Source organism: Tenrec ecaudatus, chromosome 2 (genome assembly GCF_050624435.1).
Source record: "Tenrec ecaudatus isolate mTenEca1 chromosome 2, mTenEca1.hap1, whole genome shotgun sequence".
NCBI classification, from domain to species: domain Eukaryota; kingdom Metazoa; phylum Chordata; class Mammalia; order Afrosoricida; family Tenrecidae; genus Tenrec; species Tenrec ecaudatus.
The window spans coordinates 213,914,115-213,941,556 of NC_134531.1; the positions used below are offsets into that span (position 1 = coordinate 213,914,115).

The following is a 27,442-nucleotide window of genomic DNA, read 5'->3' on the forward strand; positions in this document are numbered from 1 at the left end:
TCAATTGTTCCTTGTAGGCAGGATCGCCGTGAAGATTTAAGTGAAAGCTATGTACTCTTTACAGAAAATCCTATTTTATAAATATATTCTAATTCTTTGTTGATGCGGTGCTCTGCGAGAATAATTGCTATACTATGCACACATCATTTAGCTTTGCAAACCTAATTTGGCAGCAATGTAGCCCCGGGACATTACAGAATACAAACACATACACTCGTGAGATTATTGCCTTCTTATTCCAGGAATCAAGCCAAATTATCTCTGAACTTCTGGAAGGAGGGGTTTTCTCTTTGGTTTCTGAAGAAAGTACAAATAATATGAGGAGAAAGGGCAGCTATGGGTAAAAACTCATGCATACATAGAAGTGCGCACACAAACACATACATGTCAGAGCTCTATAGTCTCACTTCCATCATCTGAGGCTTGACTGCTTATAAGTTGCATATCTGACAATAGGTGAATCACGCACATGGAATTTATCAAGGAAGCAAAGGATTCTGCAACAATGAATAAGTATAGTTAAGATTTGAGTCCCCTGTTTAATTGTAGGACTGATACCCTAGTTTATTCAGTTTAGGGACATACATGGGTTTATGTAACTAACAAAATCAGAAGTATTTCATGAATACTACCCCTCCTGATTGGCAGTGTGGAGTACTACCATTCACACTTGGTAATATTGAATGTGAAGAAAGAATCTGGAACTGGAACCCAAAGCAGCGATTTTTAGTTTTTTCCTCCACTTTTTTTTCCTAGCCTCAACGAATCACTTTTTCTAGGAAGCTTAATTTCCTTATCAGTAAAATGGGTCTAATACCAATAGACTTCATATGGCTTCTTCAAGTTAAGGCAAAAAGCACTGTTACCAAGTTGATTCTGAATCCACCAGTCTTTATGGGCACAGACAGCCTCATCTTTCTGTGTGAATCGGCAGGTGGGTTTCAACCACCACTCTTGAAGTTGACATTCTAATGTCTAACATAGCTCCACCTGGAAACCTTTTAAGAAACGAGAGTAACCCATGTTAATCTAAGTTTTTTTGAAGCATTTCAGGTTTTTTTTCTTAATGGGTTTTAAAGCTCTGGTATTAGACACATAACTTTTCAGAATTGTATCCTCTGGGTGCTTTGGTCCCTTCGTTGTTTTGAAAAAACCTTATTTATCACTGGCAATATTATTTGCTCTAATAGCTACTTTGAAATATAGTAATACAGTAATTGCAGCTTTTTTATGCTGAATGTTTCTGAGGCTAATGTTTCCACCCTTTTATTTTTAATTTACTTAGATTTTTATATTTGAACTAGATTAGTTGTACACAACTTATAGTTTGTTGTGTTTTATATGCAACCTGACAATCTCTGCTTTTTAAGTGAGATTCTTAGACCATTCACATTTAATATCATTAGTGATCTTGTTAGGCTTAAATCTATTGCCTTGATGTTTATTTTTATTGACATATTCATTCATTTTATAACCTTTTCTTCCTTATTTACATTCATTGAGTTTCTTGTGATTCTTGTTTATTTTTTTACTTATTAGCCATAACTCTTTGTATTGTAACTTAATTGCTTCTTTTAAAGTAAGTTGCATAACCACCGTGTATTTTTTAGTTATATTTATATACATATACTATAAAACCTTAAGATACCATATTTCCACTTTTTCCATTCCAACTATGGGCCATTATCATGAATGTTACTTGTTATTAACCCCACATGACATGGATATATATTTTTAATCATTTTTGGGGACTCATACAGCTCTTACCACAATCCATACATCCATCCATTGTGTCAAGCACATTTGTACATTTGTTGCCATTATTATTATCAAAACATTTTCTTTCTACTTGAGCCCTTGGTATCAACTCCTCATTTTCCCCCTCCCTCGCTGCTTCCCCTCCCTCAGGAACCCTTGATAATTTACAAATTATTATTATTTTCTCATGTCTTACACTGTCTGACATCTCAACATGGATATTTTTAAACTCCCCATTTTCTCTTAAATATATTTTAATAATAATAACCTTGCAGATTTAACTTTGTAGTGACCATTCCTTGTGTTCTTCCATCCTTTATGTACATGCATATTAATATTGTTTTTCTGCCTGAAGAAAATTCTTTAACATCTTTTGTTTTGCATATTTTCTAATAATTAATTTCTTTAGCTTTTCTTTTTAATTTTATTTAAATGTAATAACAGGCAACATATACTGTCAGGTGCTTTTCTTCAAATGACAATCTCATTTCATTCAATTTTGAAAAAAAGGAATGCAAATACAAAACTTACACAGCTATAGTTTGTCAGTTATTCTTTTTTTAATCATTTTATTGGAGCTCATACAACTTTTATCACAATCCATACGTAAGTCAATTGTGTAAAGCACACTTATACATTCATTACCCTCATCATTCTCAAAACATTTGCTTTCCACTTGGGCTCTTGGAATTAGCTCCTCATTTTTCTTTTCATTTTTTTACTTTTATCTTTTATTTTTATTTTTTAAATAATTTTATTGGGCTCATACAACTTTTATCACAATCCATACATACATCAATTGTGCAAAGTGCACCTATACATTCGTTGCCCTCATCATTCCCAAAATTTGCCTTCCGCCTGGGTTCCTGGAATCAGCTCCTCATTTTCTTTTTTTCCCTCCCCCTCTCTCCTGCTCCCCCCTCCCTAATGAACCCTTAATAACTTATAAAATATTATTTTATCTTATCTTACACCGTCCAGTGTCTCCCTTCACCCACTTTTCTATTGTACATCCCCCAGAGCGGAGTTATATGTAGATCCTTGTGATCAGTTCCCCCATTCTACAACCCTTCCCTCCCTGTATCGCCACTCTCACCGTTGGTCAGGAGGGGTTCATCTGTCCTAGACCCTGTGTTTCCAAATCCCATCTGTACCACTGTGCATCCTCTGGTCTAACCAGGTTTGCAAAGTAGATTTGGGATCGTGATAGTTGGGAGGAGGAAGCATTTAAGAACTAGAGGCAGGTTTTGAGTTTCATTGTTGCTATACTGAACCCTGAGTGACTCATCTCTTCCCCACTACCCCTCTGCAAGGGATGTCCAGTTGTCTACACATGGGCATTGGGTCCCCACCATGTGCTCCCCTCATTCACGATGATATGATTCCCCCCCTTCTTTGGTGCTTGAAACCCTTGGCCCTTCATGATCACACATGTTGGTGTGCTGCTTCCATGTGGGCTTTGTTGCTTCTGGGCTAGATGGCCGCTTGTTTACTTTCAAGCCTTTAAGACCCAGACACTATATCTTTTGATATCCGGGCACATCAGCTTTCTTCACCACATTTGTTTATGCACACGTCTGTCTTCAGCGATTATGTCAGGAATGTGGGTATCATGAAATGACTGTTTAGCTGAGCAAGGTGCTCTTATATTGAGGGAATGCACTCAAGGAGGCCCAATGTCCATCTGCTACCCTACTAGTAAACCTATAAATATATGCACATAGGTCTATTTCTCCCATAATCATAAATATACGCCAGCCCTAACCAGAATTAGCCTGACCCCCACCATTGAAGGGAGTACCACAGTAAATGAAAATAGATTGTCTGGTGTGGGAAAGGAACTGACCTACCACACCACACCCAGAAGGAAGCTGAAGCAAAGGAAGGAGGAAGAATGGAGTGGAGCCCACCTGGGCCCACCAAGCTCAGAGGACGATAGCCCAGCTCAGAGGGCCGAATGTACAGAGAGGACCAGATAGCCGGCCCCACGGTGAGATGCGACATCCTGCACTGACGCATGGCCCTACATGGGACAGCACCTGAGACATAGTGGGGGATGTGCGACTGAGCTGCCCCCACCACACTGAGGCAAAACACTGGGGGCTTGCAATGGAGTGGCAGGGAAGCAGAGCAAGGAGGTCCTAAGGGAGTATAAAGGATGAACTTTGGGGCCAGGACATGGCACCCCATCAGATTCATCTGGAAAACATTAAAGGTCAAATAACAGACCTTAAATTACTAACAAGCTTTTCTTTTTTTTCCTGTCTTGTTTTTATGCTTTTTTTTCTCTTCTTTTAAATTTTGTATGTCAGTGGCTTTTTTGTGTGTTAGCTTGTCAATGTTGCTGCTGTCGACGCCATGTTCTTATGTGCCACTTTGGTGCTGTCAAAGCCATCCCCAATTTTATGCACATATTAATATATCTGCAGGTCCACCTAGATAAGATAGGTTGGACAAACAATGAGATAAGAAAATAACGGGACCAACGGTCCCGGAGGGACATGAGAGTGTGGGAGGTAGGGGAAGGGAGGAGGTGTCGCCCAACACAGGGACAAGGGAACAACGAGTGGTTCAAAACCAGTGGAGGGAGGGGATGGGAGGACTGGTAGGGAGTGACCAAGGGCAAGGTAACTGAGAGGAATTACTGAAACCAGAATGAAGGCTGATCATGGTAGTGGGACAGGAGGGAAGTGTAAGGAAATAGAGGAAAGGAGTAAGAGGCAGAGGGCATACAGAGAAGCCTCATTTTTCTTTTTCTTCCCCCGCTCCTTCATCCCCGCTCCCCCCTCCCTCATGAACCCTTGATAATTTATCAATCATTGTTTTCATAAACAGTAATTTAGCTTTTCATAAATTTGAAAGAGGCCACTTCCATTTTTGAAATCTTCCCCCACCCACTGCACATAGAATCCTAGGTTCCGCTCATTCTTTCTTTCTTTCTTTCTTTCTTTCTTTCTTTCTTTCTTTCTTTCTTTCTTTCTTTCTTTCTTTCTTTCTTTCTGTCCTTTCAGGGTGTTACTGCCCTGTCTTCCTTGCCCAAAATCTATTGCTTTTCTCACCGTTATTCCTTGATCTGTGTCATATCTCTACTTGGGAAACGTTTCACAGATTTCCTCTCTCCCCCTGGTTTTAATCTAAATAATTACTTTTCTCTCGGTGTAATTTTTTCTCCGTGTCGCTGGCGTGGTTGTGTAGCTGTGGGGAGCGGCAGTGTGAGTGCACACACTCCCAGCTAGGGAGACGGAAACACTTGGGTCCATAGAGGTGTCTGAGTATATGGGTTTATCCTTTCCATCAATTCTGAAAACTTTCAGACATTATTTAGTTGAATTTTTCCCCTGTTCTCTTCCCCTGCTACCTTCCCTGAGTCATTCTAGTTACAAACACACACACAACGCACACGCACACGCACACAAGCTACTTACTCGCTGCCATCCAGTTGATTCAGACACATGGCGACACTACTAGACAGGGTAGTACTCCATTTCTGCGTTTCCAAGATTGCAACTCTTCAGAGGAGGAGAAAGCCTTGTTGTTTGCCCACAGAGCAGCTGGTGCTTCGAACTGCTAACTTTGTGTACTAGGCTGGTGACTTTTATGCCTACCTTTTCTTTTTGTGTTTCATTTTGGATAGTTTCTAGCACTGTCTGTTCAAGTTTACAAATTCTTTTCTGCAATATTTGACTTCTAATCCCCTTACATATATTTTTCACCTCATGTATTATATCTGATTTTTATCATTGTTTTATCTTTAATGCTTCTGCTTAATGTTTTGGATGGAACAGTTAAAATAGCAGCTGTCTTGTCTGCAAAACATCATACGTGGGTCTCTTCTGTGTATGTTTTGTTATTTTATATACTTATTATAAGTGATATTTTTCTGTTTCTTTACATGTCTGGGGGTATTCATATGTATATATTATACATATCATTTTAAAGCATCAATTCACACTTGTATAGTGTACAGTTCGAAGGTTTTTAGTTGTGTAACCTTCACCATGATCTAACTTTTAAATAACTGCATTACTCCAAAGAGGCACTTCATATCCACTCTCCGCCACAGCCCATTCTCTGCCTCCCTCTTCCAGTCCCTGGAAACCACTAATTTGTTTTCTATCCTCGTGAGTGCACCAATCATGGATGTTTCATACAATGGGAAATATAAATGTGTATGTTTTATTTTGTGTTTGTGATTGCCCTTTTTGACTTAGTATAGTGATTTCAATGTTCATTCATATTATGTTGTCTATCAATTCTGAATTTCATTTGTATTTCTAAACAATATACTATTGTATGGCTATAACACATTTTGCTTCTCCGTCCATCAGTTGCTAGGTAACTGTGTTGCCTGGAAAATTTTTGTTGGCAATCAAACTTGTGAATTTTACCTTGTTTGGGCCTGGATATTGTTATTTCTATAAATAGTCTTAAGCTTTATTCTGGGATACAGTTAAATTATTTCAGTTACTGTTTGGGCTTTCCAAGCTTTGTGTTTAAGATTGTTAGGCATAATAACCTAGAGCTAATTTTTCCTACCACTGAGTAAAGCGCTTTATATGTTATGTCCATCACCCCATGAAGCTCCAGATTTTGCAAACTGCTGGTGGTGGGAACAGGTAGTATTCCTAGGCTTGTGTGAGTTCTGGGGACTTTCTGTCTTTCCCGATGGCTCTTTCTCTGGTCTTCGGCAAGCTCTCCCCATGTGTGAATAGCCCAGTGCCTCACTAGATAACCAAGTGAAATCCCTGTGGACACCCTGGGTTCTTCTGGGTGTACTTCTTTCCTTTTAGCTCTTCTGTCCTACAAGAGTCCTCATGGCACAGTTGGTTACATGTGGGTTTGCCGACTTCAAGGTCAACAGTTCAAAACCTCCAGGGGAGAAAGGTGAGGCTTTCGACTCCCGTGGAGTTACACTTTCAGAAACCACAAGGGCAGTTCTACCTTGTCTATGGGGTCGCTAGGTGGCAAAAATGACTCAATGACAGTGAGTGAGTCCTATGAAATCCCACCTTCTCATTCCTGCCTGACAGTTCAAGTCTGGACCCCTGTGGGACAATGGCACAACACCTGGAGGAAGTGCAGGTATTACTCCTCTGTGCTGCACTCTAAAAATCCCCCAAAATAGAAAGTGTATCTGTAGGACTGACCTCTTTTGTTTCCTATCTTTTAAGAATACTTATTCCTCATTCCCTGGTACATGCAATGGTTTTCAAATCGTTGTTGTGTGTATTTTATATGACTTTTGGTTGTGTCACTTCAGAGCATAAATATGGTTCTTAATAGCCATCTCGGTTAAAACTCTAAGTGTTAGCACTAATAATTTTAAGGGTTAAATTACTCACTGATTAAATTACTCCTTGGTGGCTCTCAACACTATTGTATAGAATAATATAAAGTCTGATTCACCTAAAGTCACCATTACATTTTTTTAATATTGTGACTCTAGTTTCTTCTAGCCATACTCGAGGTATGACTTTTATTGGTTTTAACAGGTAAGGTTTTGGTGATGTAGCATGTGGGTGACTAGCATGTTTATAATCATTTATTTAGGAAACCCATTTGTGTCAACTTACCTTATTGAATTTGGGAACATTTATGTCTCCTCTCACAGGTTATCAGCGAATTCGAAGCCTCCCCTGACTCATTTTCCTACAGAATCCCTAACCTGAGTCGGAACCGCCAGTACAGCGTCTGGGTGGTGGCAGTGACTTCGGCCGGGAGGGGCAACAGCAGTGAAATCATCACGGTCGAGCCGTTAGCTAAAGGTGTGCTGCTGCCTGCGTCAGGCCCTGGTTTCTCACTCGAGTTCCACTTTTAAAATGTCCCATGAAGTGTCTCCGCCCCCAAAGAGGGCTGCGCTCCAGCATCGGGCTTTTGTGCAAACCAGACCACGAAGAGGGAATGGTTTTGCAACTGAGACTATCTGCAAAAATCAGGGGAAAAAGGAATTTCCTCCCACCCCTGTGGGTAGGTGAACACTACTACATAACAGCTTTCCAAGACGTCATGTAGTTCGTGAGTAGTGTATATATGTTTTGACAACAAAATTGGCAATGCTACACATATAAGAAAACCATAGTCTGTTTTTCGACCGATAGAATGCTATACACCAAGATCTGAAGTAGCAGTGGGAAGACAGTCTCCAAAGACCTAGAGTTCCTAAAAGCAAATGTACTTCTGTCACATTGAGTGCTTAGTATGACTCACAGCTCACATCAAAACCAGCCCAAGACCTACTAGCGTCGAGTCCATTCTAACTCATGGCAACCCTATACAGAGTTTCCAAGGTTTACCGGAGCAAACAGCCTCATATTTCTGCTACAGAGTGGCTTGTCGGCTTGAACGACTGACCTTGGAGCTAGCAGTCTAAGGCTAAGCAGTATATTCGTATTCTACTTCTAGGAACTGCTGCCCTTCACTTTTTCAGAGTTAGTGTTTTTTGTAAGTAGAATTTACTATATCACAAATCCAGGCTAGTGGGAGATGGCCCTGATCTTTGACTGCATAGTACTGGCAATTTATTACCAATATGGCCTCCAGGGATCTGAAAGAGTAAACAAGTATTTCAAGATGCTAACTATCCTTCCATGGACTCTTAGCAACATATTTATGAACATGCTAAGAAATAGGCAGCATAAAGTGACGAGGGCAGAACAAGCAGCCCTGGGAGTTTGTGGCTTGAACTCTCACAGGGACAGCGAGGATTAGAAAAGCAGACCAGTCCAAGATAGGTTTTGGATATAGACCTGACAGAGCTTGGTGGTAGATGGGAAACAGAGATAGAAAGGGGAGCCACAAGAATGCACCCAGAATTCTCACAAGAGTTACTGTAGGGGGAGGTGTCCTGATTGTGGCAGAAGCTGACTTCGAAGCAGGTGAGAGGGGGTCGGGAGTTGAAAACTGGACATGCTACCTTTTGGGGGGTCAGGAAACCGTCCATTCAGAAATGTCTGTGAACTTGGAGTAAGCTCCAGCCCTCAACAGGTGTAGCTGTGAGTGTGGAGCCAGATGTAAATGCAGTCATCTGGGAGGGAGGATCCATCCAGAGGAGATAGAGGGGCAGGACTGAGCTGTGAGATGATGGCTGCCAAGCAAAATGTGGAAGGCCAGAAAAGAAGAAAAACCAGGAGGGTGTTATGTCATAGATGAAAGGTAGATGCTTGGGGAAAAAAAGGAAGAAAGCTGCCCGGCCGGCAGTGAACCCAGTCTCAAGAGTGCCTTTTCCTTTGGCCACTAGGGGGACCTCACTGATCTCTGAGCACCACTGTGCTGACAAAGGAGCGCGCAGGAGTGAATAGGAAGGAGGTCAGGAAGGTGACAGCTGATGGAGAAGTCTTGAAACACACATCATTTAAAAGATGTGTAGACAAAGGGGGAAGCCTGAGAGAGGGTCATGGCCAAGGAAGCGTTCTAATTTCATTGTTTTAGATATGCTTGCTATCAGAATGGCAACGGGAAGAATCCAGTAGAGATGGGGGTGGAGAGAGGCAGATAGTACAGGAGAGAGAGAGCAGATAGGGTGTGAGGGAGATAGAGCAGTCATCTGAACACCTGTAAATGGAAGATGTGCGCCTTGTCCAACGGGGACAGCAAGGAAGGAGAACAGGGCAGATGCCAGCGGGCTTACAGATTTGGTGGCAGGAACTACCTGCCAGTCTCTCTATCCATTTGGGGATGATGAGAGGATCAGCAGTTTAAGGAGACAGGGGGCAATAGGAAATCATTTCAGAGCAGCCAAGAACGCTGAGTCCAGTTGAGGTTCAAGATCCTACCTACCTACATACATTGCTGTGGAGGGATTCTCCCTCATTAGCGACCTTCAGCTCTAAAACGCACTCCGTTGAGTGGCTCCTCACTCCTAGCAACCTTATAGGACCCAGTAGAACTGCCCCTGTGGGTTTCTGAGTCACCCTGTCGACTAGAGTCGAACTGCAGAGCCAATCAGTCAGATTTCCAAGTCTGTAAATACGTATGGAAGAAATCTATTTTGTCCTATGCAGTGGCCTTTGGGTTAGGAGTCACGCCCCGAACCACTGTACCATCAGGGCCCCTTCATGTACATGTGCAAACTCGACTTGCAGTGCCATCCAATCGATTCTGACCCAGAGGGACCCTATAAGACAGCGTGGACCTGCCCCTGTAGGTCAGGAAGATTATGCATCTTTAGGGGAGCAGAAAGCTTCATCTGTCTCCTGCGTGTGGAGCAGCTAGTGGGTTTGAACTGATAACTTTGTTAGCGGCCCCACGTGCAACCCACTGAGCCCTCAGGGCTCCTTCTTATACCAAAGCCAGACCAAACACACCCACTGCCATCGAGTCGACGCCGACTCACAGCGATCCTGCAGGACAGGGTGGACCTGCCCCTGTGAGACGGTAACTCTTTATTGGAGCAGAAACCCCATCTTTCTCCCGCAGAGCAGCTGGTGGTTTCAAAGTACCGACCTTGTGTATCAGCTCAGTACACGTGGGCTCCTCCTTCTCATGTGGCAGTCCCCCAGTTCTCTTTTACATCGATTTCTCTAGAAATGTTCGGTTTCTCATGTTCAAGTGAAGTTCGCCTATAGTTATGGTTCATCTAGATGGGCTTTATGCCTAGGTGCTGAGCTAGAGACTCTATCAGGAATGGGGAATCATTTAGTCTGGCAGAGACCACCCAGAAAAGACAGACCCTGGTCAGCCGTTAGAGTAGAAAGATCCAGCCACAGGTCTGGGAACACCCATAGGCAGAAGAGGTCGTTTGTTGTTTGGTGTCATTTAGAGATCAGGCTGAATGGCAGCCATCTAAATCTATGGATGGGTTCTCACTGCCATCAAATTGATGCTGACCCTTAGCAAGCTGTGTGAGTCTGGGTTGACTAGAGAAACAAAACCAGAGACACTCATATGTGGATGAGAGTGAGTTTAATATCCAAGAGTAATTGTATATTAAGAAAACTTCCTGGGCCAGTCCAGATCAAGTCCATTAGTTCAATATTGGCCCATATGTCCAATACTAGTCCATAAATTATTCTACAGACTCACGCAGCACATGCAATGATGCCAAAAGCAGGAAGATCGCAGGCCAGTGGGGGAAAGGCTTGGGGAAACATCTCAATGCTGGTACTGCTCTCCATGTGGCTCCTCCAGCTCCACGCTCCTCAGTTTGGCTTCATGTGCCTTGTTAACAGAAATGCAAAGCAGAGAGAGAGTGTGTCTCACCTCAAGGGAGGAAGAGAAGAAGTCCCAAAATCCTCAGGAGAAGGCCAGGTCCACACAGAGGCATCATTGACAATAACCTGATTGACAGGCAAGACCCCATCCCATCGTTCAAGTTGACAGATTATGTAACTGCCACACAAGCCTATAGGACAGGGTAGAACTGCCCCTGTGAGTTTCTGAAACTAACTGTTTACGGGAGTAGAAAGCCCCATCTTTCTCCTGTGGAGCAGTTGGTCGTTTTTGAACTATCAGCCTTGATGGGTAGTAGGATGCAAAACCCAACCCTTCGGTTCAAGAAGAGGATTTTTGTGGAGGACCAACAGAATGGGCACCTGGACTCTATCCGAGAGGAAGTCCACCTGGGGCAGTGTGGCAAACAGAATATGGCCAAGAGAATACAAGCCCCCAGGTTTCACATGGGCATCAGAGTTCCGCTTCCGAGTTACCTGGGGTCACTGTTAAAAGAGACTCTCTGAGGCCACCAGTGACCCGGTGAATCTACAGGGACAACGTGGGAAGATGGCATTTTAACAACAGGATCCAGTTGATTCAGCTGCCTGCTCCAGTTTCAGAGCCATAGGTTGGGAGAGTTCTGTTGTTTGGGTGCAGTTGAACTACCGTATATAACTCGTGGATAAGCCAAGGTTTTCAGCACATTTTTAATGCAGTTTTTGTAGTAAAATTAGGGGCCTCGGCTGATATTCCGGTCGGCTTATACTCGAGGATATTTATCTATGACTCTACATCCCTGCTGCTTCAAATGGGGGTCAGTTCTAGAAACGGAGCCTGGACTGGAAGAGGAAAGTTGATCTAGTAAGTGGCTTGCACATTGCTAGTGGTAAGCAGTTCAAAAGCCCCAGATTCAATTACAGGGTTATAAACAGCATCTTAAAGAACTTTAGTGTATTGGAATCTAATAGAATGGAAGATTCTTGACAAAAGATGGATAAACCATACCTGTTTTCTCTAAATATTCATATACACCCTGTGTTTGTGCGACTTCTACGTTTTGATGTAAACCAGTGGAGTGTCTCTTAGAAGAACTTGAACTCCCCTGAGTCTAGGTGAGTTTCATTACTCACCCTATTTCCCTTGGGAGAACTTCCGCCCTCCTAGAAACCAACAGTCTGAAACGTTTGAAAGGAAAAATGAAAGCATTAACCTGGGCAGAAGCTTGACACTCCCTGAACTGGAGTCTCTCTTGTTATCATGATGGAAAATTAGAAATGAGGAAGCAGGTAAAGTGGTCCCTTCCTGAGAAAACACCACTTCTGGGCCCAGAGAAGTACAGCCCAGGCGCCGTCTCAGAGGAGCCTGCCGTAGGAGGAAGAGCCTCTGGTTTGACCTTCGGAAGGTGCAGTTGCTCCCAACGATGGCTGGTCTTTGCTCTGAGACGTACTGCACACGCAAGTCCAGCTTCGGAGTCCGCTGGCATCTCCTCTTCTCTGTACTCCTGCCCACGGGGCTTAGAACTACCCTAAGAGGATTGATTGGTTTGAAAGATCTTAATGTCTAAGGTGCATGTTTTCAACCAGGATGGTTTTATAATGAGTTGACTCTGGAAACTTCATCTTTTTTGGCATTCTAGAATTTTTCTGGGAAATCTGCTTCCCATTCCCTTGTAACCAATCCAAATCCTCAAAGAGAGGAGTCTGAACCCTGGTCCCATCCTTATGGGCCCGGGGTCAGAGTGAGATTGCCTTCCAGCTGTGATCTGTATCGATACATCTGTCTATCCAGGTTACGCAGAGGTTCCCAACTTGGAAGATACCATGTCTGGTAGTTACATAATCTGGTGTCAATTTGGGACTTGAGAGGATTAGGAGTGAAGGGGTGGGGTCTAGACTGTCAATTAGGTTATAGCCAATGAGGCCTCTGTCTGGGCCTGGCCTTCTCCTGAATATTCTAGGAAAGCCCGTATTCCTTCTTGGAAGTGGGAGCCACAATCTTTCTCTGCTGATAATACTCACTCCCCTGGAGACTCTCTACTGATAAGGCTGACACCCTGTGAGACATCCCTGAGGAAAGCCACATGGACCTCCCTGATGCAGTCCTAGGTGCTGGAGAAGCCATGTGGAGACCCCTGCCAGTGCTGAGATGCTTGTAACGCCACTGGATCCATAGGAATTCCCATCCCCTGGCCTCTGATCCTCCTGCATTCTGCATTATTGCATGTGTTTCGTAGCTCACAAGAGGACTTTATAGATTGGTATTGGACATATGGGCTAATATCAGACTTGTGGACTTGATCTGGACTGGGCTGGGATGTTTCCTCAATATTCAACTGCTCTTGTATATAAACCTCTTTCTTATACATGTATGTGTGGCTACAAATTTGTTTCTCTAGTCTACCCAGATTAACATGCCATATGTCAGAGGGGGGCGCTAGAATGAGGCAGTGGAGCTGCAAGAGCAGATGTTGACACCTTATCCTCAATTATGGTCTATCGTGTAGAAGTCTTAATTACCAAAGGGCCAAGGAGTATTTTTTTTTTTGTATTTTAAAGGGCACAGTAGACCAAATGAGTTTGGGAACCTAAGAAATTAAGTTAGACATATTTAGCAAAGGTCGGGCAAGTAGATCATTCTGGCTCTGGAAGATGTGTTTCTTGGTGTTTTCCCTGGCTTATGTGAGTCAGACCTGGAGGTGTTCCTGGGAACTTGCCGCTCTGGCAGGCTGCTCCACACTTTCCCATCTCTACTGCCTCAACCTTTCAGCTATTGAAGGACTAAGCCAATACCAGACACCCCTGACCAATCCTTGTGCTTGGACATCAGTCATTGTCCCAAGCAAATAGTGGTTCTTTTCAGAGAGGATCGATCCCTCTGTAGATGTTCATTTTTCCTTCGTCTTGGTGCTAAAGATGAAGCTGATATCAGAAAGACAGGAAAGTCCCACAAAATTGATAAATAGAAGTTGTTCCTGTTTTCCATCGTCTTGCCTTATGGGGCTTTACGTTTTGTGGTCTCTGTTCGCTCCGATATTAAAAGTATATTTTAATGTGCAGTTCTGGTGTGAAGATAAATTGCTTAATAAAAGCTTTGGAAAATAATTTGGCTCGTAGAAAACACAGCTTGTAGCTGCTTGGATTATGGGACCCCATGTATTTAATTCAGGCTTCCTGTGTTCAGGCAATGGAAGAAGAAAAAGAAAAAGCTACAATGAGGGTCCCAGCTACTTGTTTGTTCTTTCTTATGATAAAACACCCCATTCCCTGACATCAGAGATCAGTTGTTAGAGGCATGGGCAATGTTGCAGCGGCCTGGAGTGTAAATGACTTCACTGGGGAAGGTCAGTCTGGCCTCCACTGTAGTCAAGCTCTGAAGTAATTGGGCTTCTGTCCTGTTGGGTGTTCCAGCCCCCGCTCGCATCTTGACCTTCAGTGGAACCGTGACGACGCCGTGGATGAAAGATATCGTCTTGCCTTGTAAAGCCGTTGGGGATCCGTCACCTGCAGTAAAGTGGATGAAAGACAGGTAACCAGTAACCCAATGCGAATGTTTAGTACCACCCTAAGATTCCGCTTTTAATTCTCAAGAAAATGTTTACAAGCCAAATTGTCTGCTCAACTCGGTAATCTTTGTGGAGGCTTGCTGTATCTTATTGCGGAATTGGTCGGTGTACCTGAGATGAATGTGCTCAAATTATGTACCCAACAGACTAGGCACTTAGCTCCGCTCCTTCCCAGACAATAGACCAGCCAGGCTAACTAACCCCAAGGGCTGCGAGAAGCTTCTTGCAGCAGTGTAATGCATCAGGGTTTCAGAAGTATGAAATCTGATTTTCCATATTCAGTAGTAGTTACTAAAATACAGAGTCAAGATAGAAAGAAAAGAGTTGATTGCATATTTCATTTGCTTTCTCTCATTCAGAGGAGGAAATGAGGCTACGGCCTGTATGGTCCTTACTTAGCCAGTGGCTAGCGAGTCGGCGCCGACGCATGGCGACCCAGAGTGCCAGAGTAGCACTCTGCTCCACAGCATGTCAGTGGCCACGTGTTCCAGAAAGGGCCACCGCCACTCGGCCTTTCTGCAGAGGCAGTTAGCACTTAAGTTCAGTTGCCAACGGACAACCCAGGGACTCGAGGCCCAGACAGATAAATTAAATAGAGCTATAGGATATATATACAGATATAGAATAGGAGCTAGATATATATGTTAAGGGGTGTATATCTGTGTGTGTATGGATGTAAGCATATACATATATACATGTGCATATGTGTAGACACACATATATACATACATATTTTCTCTAGAGGATACCAAAAAAAATAAACCATTGCTGCCATCTACTTAATGCTGACGCATAGCGACCCACCCTGTGGGTTGAGTAGAAAGCCTAGTGTTTGTCCTGAGGAGCTTCTGGTGGTTTCAAACTGCTGACCATGTGGATCACAGCCCAATTCATAACCACTATACCACCAGGGCTCCTGTCTATAGGATAGGATAGGCTATCACACACACACACACATTTGTTAAGATATATATTTATGGATATAAATATGAATTGAGATTCACTTGTGAGTAATGAGATTTGAAATAAGTAGAAGAATAACTATTTACAAAGAAGAATATTTAAAAGATATAATCTATTAAATATTGAAGTGATCCAGCGATTGCCTTTCTCATTACATTTAATGTCAGTTCATCGAAAGCAAATAAGGACTCCATCAACATCAAGCTGCCCTTCCGGCTGAAGACCCCAGGCTGGTCAACTGCCCATTACCTTGACAATGGTTATGAGTGTGTAGAACTCCTTTTCACTAGAATCAGGTCACCCACTTGAAATACATTTCATTGCCCACCTAAGATATTAGCAGCTTTAAGTGAATCTACAAGAAATCCTAAAAGGTAGTTGCCCCTGGATGTGGAAGACTGATTTGGTGAAACCTTGATGCTTCTGTCTACAGAAGAAAATCCTGGAACTGCCAAACAGAGAGAGTGGCCAGAGCCCATGCGCTGGAGGGAGAAGCCCCTTGGAGACCTGACTGCCTCTGGCATGTGTGAGGAGCCCACTGACTCCAACCAGAACCCCGTTCCTTGGCACAGACGTAGCCTTTGATGTAACACATTTCACCAAGGACAAAACTCAAGTTATTTGAGTATTTTCCTTCCTAGAAGCACCGTACAGTATTTACTTGATATAAGAAATACAACGCTTCCGACTGAACCGTTTGCTTCCGGGAGAGTCTGTGTGCTTGTCCCCACCTTGAGCTAATGTGGGTTGTAATTTCTTTAATCTGTGCATTTTTTTTCCTGTGAGGTAGTAACGGGACACCCAGCCTAGTGACGATTGATGGGCGAAGGAGCATCTTCAGCAACGGGAGCTTCATTATCCGCACAGTGAAAGCAGAAGACTCTGGCTACTACAGCTGCATCGCCAACAATAACTGGGGATCCGATGAAATTATTTTAAATTTACAAGTACAAGGTACAAAGTTTAGAGACTTTTCAATGACATGTTGTTTGCATGTTTGCAAATCAGGCCTTTATGCACGCAAATGAAACAAATGTAAAAAAATCAACATTAAGGCTTAGTTATTTTCTCATGGTACAACAGTAATGCTTATTCGTTTTAGGAAATTCAATTAAATGACTCAAGGAAAAATTTTTGAGAAAGCTTTCATAAGCCCAAAGTTAACACAGCCCGTATTTCAGGGGGTAGAGTATCTAATGTCTTTTTTCCTTATATGCACCTCTATGAAAACGTCTTCATTAAGAAGTTATTAAAATTTCCTCCCACTGCACTGTTTCCGCATATATAAGAATAATTCAAAAAGTGCAAACAAAAAATTTTAAGACAAAAGGTCTCAATTGTACTTTCTTTTCTGCTAATTAAGTACATTTTTATATACAATGTATGCAAAAAAGGAACTTAGTGAAATTTTAAGAATACGGATAAATTATTTAGCAGTATGTTGAACACGAGGCATTTGGATCTCCCCTCCCCCTATATCTCATATGCAAAAAATGTACAATAAGTTCAAGAGATTTTTAAATTGTTCCTAAAATTTCCAAGTGACTGATTCTGGTTTTATATTTTATTAGTATAAAGATCCAGGTGTATGCTGCTTTGGATTTAAGTGTTGTCAAGTTAATAAACTATAACAAGTAAAAATAAAATCAATATCATCCTCGGGAAGAGTGAGGGGGCAGTTAGAGAAAGAGAGGAAGCAGGTGACATTTACAAAATTGCAAAACTGATCTGGAATTTCAAGTAAATGCAAGTCTGGAGATTCCCTGGACATTTTCAAAGGCAGACACTCTCTGATGACTCTGGCAGGACGGGGCGAACAACCTTGGGTCAATGCACCAGGCTGTTTCTTCCAGAGGCAAAAAAACAAAAAGAACACATGAAGTTTTCTAGGAAAGTCGGGTAATCAGATTCTGGCTGTTGCCATTTGGTTTGATGTTTCTGTCCTCCCTCAGAACCAGTTTAACATGATATGGAGGCCTGTTCGTTAGAAGCATGTCTTCTTTCAATCTTGCACGAAATTTCAAGTTCAGGTGTTGCATTCGATAGTACACCTTTGATTTTCAGGACTGAGGGGTGGTGTGTGAAAAGTCCGCCCGGAGGTGTGTTAAGGGAAGACCAGATGGTCTACTAAACAACCACCTACTAAACCCCGTGAACCTTCTGGAGCACAGGTCTGACTCTGGCGCACATGGGTCTAGGTTGACTCCGTGGCAACTGTATTGGTAGATTAAAACAAAACAAAACAGAAAGCAAACCAACAAACAACATCATTGGTGTTGAGTTGATACTAACGAATGGGAGTCCCGTGTGCTACAGAACAGAATTCTCCATAAGGTTTCCTTGACTGCAATCTTTATGGAAACAGACTGCCAGGCCTTTCTTCAGTGGCACCACCAAGGAGATTCAAATCAGAAATCTGGAGGTCATTAGTGGAGTACCAGCTGCATCCTCCCTGGTACACCCACCGTTTACTCCTCCCCCTTCTCTTCCCCTTCCTGATAAACCCAGAATAGCTATTGATCTTTCTCATGGCTGGAATCCACAATGAAATATGCCTTGACTCTTTAGTATGTTTAAAGAAGATTTCAATTAGTGATGTGCAACTCAGAAATTCAAAAGATTGGTGAGGAAATGAGTGAGCTATAAATCCAAGTAGAAACAGGGTTGAATTTTTGTGAGAGCCAATTGTCTTAAATAATAGATTCACTCTATTCTATCTCTTTAGCCCAGGATATCAACGAACTAGACATTTTGACAGAAGTGAATTGCATATTTTGGCAACCTAAAACATTTATTTAATAAATGGCTGTTAAAAATGATTTGGTAAAATGACTGTTCAGGAAGCTTAAAGATGTGAAAAACTAATTCCAATTCTTTCTTCAAATACTGTCTCCTATCTAGTTCCGCCGGATCAGCCTCGGCTCACGGTATCGAAAACCACGTCTTCCTCCATTACTCTCTCGTGGCTCCCGGGAGATAACGGGGGCAGCTCAATTAGAGGTAATGAGATACCATTTGTCCACAATCGTTCATTAACCACCATGGCCCACATGCCGGTGAGGGGCACATCTTCATCAACTAATCGCTATATGGTCATGTATTCTCCCCCCACCCCCAACTCCTGCAAATCACATTACATAATCAGTTCTTCCATTACCTAAAACAAAAGCCACAAATCTATTTTTGTAGTGTTTGTTGAAGTGCTGACCATCCACCCAAGCAATCCCATTCACAAAGTTGTTACTGTGTATCCAATCTGTGTTACTCTATGTTCTTTGTGCACTTGTTCCTGGGCTCAGGAGCAGCCGCTCTGGCATTTGAAGGGCATGGCCTGGCAATCCTTGTGGGAGGCATCTCTCTGAGCAAGTTAGCGGAATCAGGGCTGTTTCTGTTAGTCGATACAGAATCGATCCTGACTCACGGTGACCCCTGCGCGGGCAGAGTCTGTTCCCGCGGGTGCTCTGAGACTGTTCTTTCAGAAGCAGATCTCTCTCCAGGCCTGGTTCAGGCCACTGGCCTTTTGATTAGTCATCAGCTGCTTAGCTGCTTATGCCAAGGAATCTGTGTAACAAGGAATGGGGGTTCATCTAAAGCAGGGGTCCTCAAACATTTTAAACAGGAGGCCAATTCACTGTCCCTCAGACCCGTTGGAGGGCCGGACTATAGTTTTTAAAAGAAACTATGAGCAAATTCCTATGCACACTCCACATATCTTATTTTGAAGTAAAAAACAAACGGGGCAAAAACACCCGGTGGGACAGATAAATGTCCTCGGCGGGCCTCATGTGGCCCGCGGGCCATAGTTTGAGGACGCCTTATCTAAAGGAAGAAAGACTGAAGATACAAAAAGGAGGGCCGAGAGACACTAAAAGATCCTCGATGGGGTTGGAAAGGATGAGGGGACATCGGAGGTGGAGGACAGCCGCTCTTTCTGAGCAGGAGAAAGGACAGAGGCCAGCTGCAAAAACACGGACGTTTGGTGATGAAGAAAGACCACGATGTGTTCGGCTGAGTCCTTACAGCTCGTGAAACTTTATCGTCTCGCCAGTTCCCAGAGTGTGCATGAAGTCGTCCTGAAAGTACTTGTGGGCCATGGAAGTCAACCAATGCTGCATACCGGGCCTCTTGGGTCTTTATGGTTTTCCTTTCTTTTTGTTTTGCTTTGTTTTAAAGATACAATGTTACATATTTATTAGCACTGCTCCACTGGGTGAAGGAGAGGAGTTTTACTGTTATAAGAAGGACAAAATAAAAGGTGGGGTTATTTTTAAAATACAGTCTGATGATTAGAGGTGAGGTTGTGGTTGTGGGTTGGAGAAGAGGTGGCATGATTTGTAACAGCTGCCGTGCATAATGCCACAGCGAGTCATTAACAGATGAGCAAAGTAATTGCCAGGCAGCAGCAAGGACCCAGCTGCAGATAAATAGCACCAATTGTAGCGGTCACAGTCATCACGGTCTGGTGCCTTTCCCAAGGGATGCTGGACAACTGGGAAGAAGCGGCTTGGGGTTCCAAGGCTGGTAACTGCCAAGGCAAGCACTGTTAGGAATCTCATACTACTGTTAGGGATTCAAGCCTTCTAGTGAGAGGGTTCTTCGGACGGTATATCAATGCTGTCTCATTGTTCAGAGGACCTCCGCCGTAGAGCGTGAGAAATGGGCCCTTTCATGAAGAATTGACTAGTCTGAGGGCTCTGGGCTCAACTGAAGTGAAGTTTGGGTTATGCAGGTATGAGAGAGTCGGGGAGGCAGACCGAAAAAGGTGTCAGAGTGGTCGATCTGCGAGATGAAGCTCATTTTCGTGACCGTTCCTAAGGCAAAGGCAATCGAGGGTGGTGCCTGTCACGGATTTACCACAGACATTGGCATCAGAGCCGTGAGTCCACCGTGCACGTCCTGGGGGATACTGATGACACTCACAGAGGACAAAGGCGAATCACAGGGACCTGCATTTACCCATCACCAGGGAGTAAGGATTTTCCATTGGTAGTTCAAAAATAGAAAAAAGAAATAAGATCCATTGTCATCGAGTTGATTCCAATTCCTGGCAGACCGGAGTGTGACAGAAGAGAGCTCTGCTCCATGGGGTTCTCAGTGAATTGCTTTTTCCAAAGGAGATGGCCATTCTTCGGAATGGAGCTGACACAGTGAAGATGCTCAGGTGAGTGCAGTCCTCCAGAGCACACAGGAGGTGGTGACAGAGGAGTTGGCTTGAGGGCTGCCCCTGCAGTGGGCTCCCTGACCCATCGCTCATCAGTCAGGTATTGAAGGAGTTGAGAGGATGCAGATCAGGGCCACAACAGAAGAGGCAGATGAGGTTTGGGAAGGAGGAAGCCCCCGTGGCTTCAGAGAGCCAGAGATGAAATGAGTAAGAAGGGACATGAAGGTCCTGACCAGGCATAATGGGTGATCTCCATCTGAGTGGACCGGCACACATGTGATGCTGTCCTTTGGGGCTAACACAGCTGCTTTGTCCGTGTTACATCTACATGCCCCAGCAGGATAGACAATAGCAACCATATGCCTGAAAGTCTAGTCCTAGCTATGTGTGTTGAGCAAGAGAGAGGGAGAGGCCAGAGATGATGTGCTTGCCCCAGAAAGATGGTTGTTTTACTATCATACAGGATCCAAGAGCAGAAGATCCAAAAGCCAGTGGTCTGTATGAGTCCCTGGTAGAGCAGTGGCTGGGAATTCAATATAACTAATCGCATCAAAGGAGAAAAAGGAGGCTTTCTACTCCTGTAAAGAGTTACAGTCTCGGAAACCCACAGGGGCAGTTCTCCCCTGTCCTATGGGAACCCTAGGAGTTAGGTGGCAAGTGTGTGTGTGTGCGTGTGCGTGTGTGTGCGTGTGTGTGGATGAATGTATGCATCTATGGACTCATTACTTCATCTCTGTGGACCCCAGTGACTTCGCCTGTTATTTGGGGACAGTAATAACTGTTCACAGGGCTCTGTGAGACAATATGAGTAGGAGGCATAGGACAAAGTTTGACACACAGTGTTCGAGAAGTAGACAGTGCTTAGTTGTGGTAGAAATAGTGGTCGAAAGTGTTAGGTGGAGAAAAAAATCATGGAAGGAATGTTTGGAATGAAGGAGAAAGCAGTTTACCGCTGAAAGGTTGGCGTGGCTTAGGACCCACAGTCAAGTCCTCTCCAGACCACTGACTGGACACTCCAGGAAGCATAAGAGTAAGGTAGGTGATTGAGTAGATCCCATGCCACATACTGTATAGTCCTTTTCTAGGCCCTTAGCTCTTGAGCAGCCCCTCCCGATGGCCAAGTATGCTGAGAAGGGCCGATCGTTAGCGATGTTAGTGTTGATTCTCTACTGCCCAACAGGATCTTTAGGAAGGAGTGGACAGAAAGCATTTTTGTTTCCAGTGATTCAAACCCAGCAGCAGATCCGTAAGAGAATGGCAAGGCCCCCGCTCCTGTATGGAGTCCAGTCCCAGAAACCCCAGGGAGCAGCTCGTCTGTGTCCAGTGGGTCTCTGCGAGTCGACACTGAGTTGACGGCGGTGAGGGTTTGTTTGAGGTGCAGAAATAGCGCTCTGGTAATGTCTGATGTGGCTGAAGTACCTCACCCATCACTTTACCATCACAGCACTTTTCCCATCCAAGGTGACATTTCCTGGAATGGAGAAGATTTCAAACGTTCTCTTCTGAAGCTGCTTGAACTTTGAGCAGCCTCTTCTAGCCCTACAAGAGCTTGTCCGGTTCTGAGAAGAGGCACGGCACAAGTGGGTGGTTTAACCAGCAGACGCTGTTTTTCACACCATTCGGAGTCAGTCTAGAGATCGGAGTGCAACACTCAGGCACCAGTGGAAGGCTCCTCTCTCCGGTCTACTCTGGGGCAAAGCTGGTCCTGGCATCTCCAAAGGTGGTCCTTAGAGACCTCCCGGGGTGTGGGACTGCCTGTTTTTGCTTGCTTTTCTCAGGGTTAAGGCTGCTCCTGCCCAACAGCAAACGCAATGGGTTTAAAACACACCCTGCCTCCCTGGGGCTCATTAGCATAACACAATCCCATACTCCACAAAGGTTTGCATCCACTGGTACAGAGGTCCTTGGCCCAGGTGGTGTAGTGGTTATGCGTGTGGCTGCGATTCACACGGGTGACAGTCCAATAACACTCAGGGGAAGATTGTGCTTTCTCCTTCCATCACCAGTGGCAGCCTCAGAAACCCACAGGGGATCGCTATGAGTCAGCATTGACTGGGTGGCCGTGAGAGGCACAGATGTTAGGATTTACCACACACAGTGGCGGCAGCCGCGGACTAGAACATAACCAGGATGGTGAGGATGGAGCAAGACACGGCAGTGTGCTACATTCTCTGTGCGTGGGGTGGCCATGACTTGAGGGCACCCGAACACAGCGTTCTTAGACCAGAATTCGGTCCATAACAAAGAGGACACTACTAGTCAACCGGAAGTGGGAAGCAAATGCGGTCATCTCAATCTTTTTCTTTTTCCGAAGGATACATATTGCAGTACTCCGAGGATAACAGTGAGCAGTGGGGAAGTTTTCCCATCAGCCCAAGCGAACGTTCCTACCGCCTGGAAAATCTGAAATGTGGTACTTGGTACAAGTTCACACTTACTGCCCAAAACGGAGTGGGACCAGGACGCATAAGTGAAATCATAGAAGCAAAGACATTAGGGAAAGGTATGCATGCCTTCTTGATTCTGCATTTTCTTTTCCAGGTGGAAGTGGGCACTGGACTCCTCACAGACTCGTCATTTGTAAACATGTGTGTGAATATGGTGGCTCTGGCAGTGCTACGGGGTAGGCGCCCCGGTGGAGTAATGTGCGACATGTCGGGCTGCTACTGCAAAGTCAGCAGGACAAACCCACCAGGAGAAAGACAGGGCTTTCGACTCCTGTGAAGGGTCTCAGAAACTCACAGGGGCAGTTCTACCCTGTTCTGTAGGGTCGCTGCGAGTCAGCATTGACTCGATGGCAGTGAGTGTGGCACAGTGAAAAGAGCCTGAGTGTGGCACTGTGAGGTACCCACTGGGTTGCTAACTACAAGACCAGTGGTTCAAACCCACTAGCCACTCGACCAAAGAAAGCTGCGGCTCTCTTCTCCCTTGAAGACGTACGTCGTCTTTGAAACCCAGTTGAGGGTTGGAATGCACTGCAATTGACTGGATGGCTGAGGGTGTGGTTTGGTTTTTATAGTACTGAACGAGATGGCCAGTCCCTAAAGAGTATTCCATTGCTTTTTTCTCTCAATGTTTCATCTGTAGTTACAAAGAAGAGTAACATTGGAAAAGCAGGACTTGCCCAAAACAAATGAATTTGTTTCCTAAACCCTCTCAGTGGGCTCTTCAACCTTAATCAGAACCCCACCCACCCAGCCTCCACCTCCGTTGGAAAGCTATCACTTTTGCATTGCTTCTGATCTTCTTTTCCAAGAGAGACATGGTTGGGATCCCTTCTTAGTACTCCAATTTGACTTCCTTTTTTTTTTTTTTTAAATCTGAATAGAAGTCCTTCAAAGAGATGAACTCCTGGGCAATTTTACTCAGCAGTGAAGCCTGAGCCCGAGGCTCACCAGAAGTGGGGGTATCATGCGGAGCGGTGTGAGTGTAGTGGGGAGTTGAAGACAAGTTCTTGGGAGGTCCCTTCACTCTGAAATTTGACCGGGAGGAACAGCTGCAGGTGATAGGAGATCAAGAAGTCAGGTGGAGATCTCATTTCTTGGGTCGGTCCCTGAGTTTGGGATGTCAAGTGGTAAGGATTTTACGTGGTCGGGGTTGATTGATCCAGAAACTACCCAGCTCTGCAAGGTCCAGCGTCAAGAATGTGGATACAAGGGCTGCCTGTTGGCAGTTCCCAAACCTAACTCTTTGTTTTCTCACGACTCGGGTCTATCAGAATGGAAAGATAAACAGGTTACCCCAGCATATTGCTCCGTGAGAACCAATAGCCCATATTAAAATCATTGACTCTTATGGACACTCAACGATAAATTCTTTTGTTGTTGCTGTACCCGCTATGGAGTTGAATCCTAACTCACAGTGATCTCATAGGCAAAAGAATTGGGCCACTGTCATCCACAGGGGTTTATTGGCCGATTTACAGAAGTAGAGTAGCAGGGTCTTTTTTGTGTTTGTTAATTAGTTGTAGTCTGGGAGCACCACCACGACCTGTATAGCTTTGTAGCAACACTCAAGCCTCCAGGGACAGATGGGTAGTGACTGATGCGATGCATTATCTGGGAATCAAACCTGAATCTCCTTCCTGGCAGGTAAGAATTCTACCACAGAACCTCCACGGAACCCAGAGAACCTCTCCTCGCCCACTTTTCCCTCACACATCTAGATCGCTATGGTGAGATCAATCACATCCCTGTTAGCAGTGGCCTGTGAGACTAGATTAGACATGGACTGACTTCCAGGTTGAGAAATCCCGAAGGGAAATGTATGGATGGTTTTTCAGTTTTCACTCATGTATCCCATGAACCTGCCTCCTCCCGCAGAGCCCCAGTTTTCAAAGGAGCAAGAACTCTTTGCCAGCATCAACACCACGCGCGTGCGCCTGAATCTCATCGGGTGGAATGACGGCGGCTGCCCCATCACCTCGTTCACGCTGGAGTACAGACCCTTCGGCACCACCGTTTGGACAACAGCTCAGCGGACCTCTCTCTCCAAGTCGTACATCCTGTATGACCTGCAGGAGGCCACCTGGTACGAGCTGCAAATGCGGGTGTGTAATAGCGCCGGCTGTGCGGAGAAGCAGGCCAACTTCGCCACACTCAACTACGATGGCAGTAAGTGGCCGACTTTGTAGCCTCCCTGCTCACACCCAAGAGGAAATGTGCATGCCTTCCCTGCCCTGCCCCTTCCACATTACCACTCATCCTTGGAGGGGGTGACCACTGTCCACAGACTGTGCTAGTTGGCATGGGGCTCTTTAGTGCAAGCCCCCCAGGTGGCCATGCGACTGCCCGTCACTGTGTGTCGAGAAATAAGAGCATGAGGGCCTTAGGGAATATCATGAGGAACTCTGAATATTTCTTGGAGGGCGAAGGATGCTTTGCCTGGTGGCCCTGTGCCCTTGTTGACGACGGTGCGCTAACAGTGCCTTTGTTTTCTCCCACCCTTTCCCACCCCATCCCAATCCACATAACAACTTTCTTTTTTGCTCTCATTAAGCCCTTAAACTGCATGTGCAAAAACACTTTTCCATGGTAAAGGAGGTCAGGTTAGTCTGGGGCACCGATAGATAATGCGTTGAAGTATTTCCACCGACACATGTGTGCATACATGTACCCCCAACCCATGAAAACACACAGTCACATGTAGGACACATATATACACCTGGGTGTAGCACATATATACACTGCCAAATACAGGCGTTCATAAAAATACATGCACTCTGTACATGTGCACAACACATGCCCACAGAAGCACAATCTTCATAATACACACAAGAACACACAGGCACACACGTACATGCAAGACTTAAATACACACTCAGATACCCATATTCATTGAATACGCACTATATTCAGTGTATACAATGTTAATGTATACATGTACTACATGCATATACAACATTCATACATGCACACTGTATGTACACACACATGCACACCATACGTGTACACACAGGCACATGTTCAAGGGTTTATAGATGCACTCACACAGTTTTCATGTACTTTCTAAATGGCAAGTTAGATGTCACTTGACATTGAACCACCAAGGAAAACCAAGCCACTGCCATTGAGTTGATTGCAATCCATACCAAACCTACGTAGGGTTCCTGAAGCTCTAAGTCTTTATGGGAGCAGAGAGCCCCATCCTTCTCCCTCGGAGCACCTGAGGACTTGAACCACCAACCTTGTGGTTAGAGCAATCTAACACTTACCCGACAGTGCCACCAGGGTTCCTATTTAGTTGACTGGAATTACATTATTGAAATCGTTATGCCATCAACACTGCAGAATCTCTTGCCCTCTTGTGACTAGGGGGCTTTAAAAGGCCCCAAACAAAACTACTACCATCAAGTGGAGAACCGTAGCAGACCCTAACTAGTAGCCTGTGGACACTGACAATCAGAGCTTTGCAGTGGCTTTTCCCCCGGGGAGTGACAGCAAGTGAATTAGGTGCCCTCCTCCGGAGGTAAAGGAGAGAGCCGGGGCACCCAGCCCTGTGTGCTGGGTGCTGGCTTTCTACAGGACCTCCTGTGTGTTCACCCCTCAGTGAGAGTGACTTAGCCCAGAATATCTTCACCTGTGCAAACACCCCAAGACTGTATTCACTCTCAGTCAGTACTAAAACCGAATTCACAATCAATTAAGCTAAAGGCAGATGGCTCCCTCTCCAATAATACGAATTTAGGACCATGCTTCCTAAAAGTCCTGGCAGGACTCTCTTTGGAGTATACACTGTAGTGTCCTAGGAAAAGCATGCTTCTGAGCCCGAGAACCTCTGAAATTCCCAAGGAAATGGGTAAGGCTGACTCCCATTTGGCTTCTTCCTCCTGGGCTGCGCTCGTGTGCCCACAGCTGATTCTTTCCCCCTGGTACACTGTGTCCGGCCATGTCCATCTCCTGTGAGGGCCATTCTCTCCCCCTCCCCCCTGTCCTCTCAGGTCTCTCCCAAGCACAGCAGCCCAGGTCCCCGGCCTGTGGGACGGGTAGCTGCCAATGTCCTCCCCTCCAGGCAGCTCTTGACTCGGCTTCTCCTGCCAATGCTGTTCCATCATTTTGCCATAAAGGCGTGGGCCCCTACAAAGTGTTCACCACAGCCTTTGCACACTGGGGTGGTAAATATGTTTCTGTACATTACTGGTTTCCATAAATGGAGCGTCTCTTTCTGACGCTCTGGTTTTCCTGTAATCTGTATGATACGCGAGCACATGGCCCAAATATGCACATCTGTGGGTGGGCCAAAAATTCAATGAGAAACTATTCAAGTGCGCAATTGGAAAGTACAACTTTTTTGGAGAGTGGGGGGAGTGCTTTATCAATTTTCAATCTGTTTGCATTCTGAAACATATA

The 27,442-nt window shown here is 44.7% G+C and overlaps 1 protein-coding gene across 1 annotated transcript in view; it reads left to right on the plus strand.

Moving 5' to 3' along the window:
- DSCAM (DS cell adhesion molecule) overlaps nt 1–27,442 on the plus strand; it is a 646,922-nt gene that overhangs the window by 551,713 nt on the left and 67,767 nt on the right. Inside the window, exons 21-26 of the mRNA XM_075542914.1 lie at nt 7,370–7,523; nt 14,316–14,433; nt 16,224–16,387; nt 18,335–18,433; nt 22,909–23,097; nt 24,917–25,207. Of these exons, the coding sequence (XP_075399029.1) occupies nt 7,370–7,523; nt 14,316–14,433; nt 16,224–16,387; nt 18,335–18,433; nt 22,909–23,097; nt 24,917–25,207 (1,015 nt within the window). The remainder of the gene's footprint in view (nt 1–7,369; nt 7,524–14,315; nt 14,434–16,223; nt 16,388–18,334; nt 18,434–22,908; nt 23,098–24,916; nt 25,208–27,442) is intronic.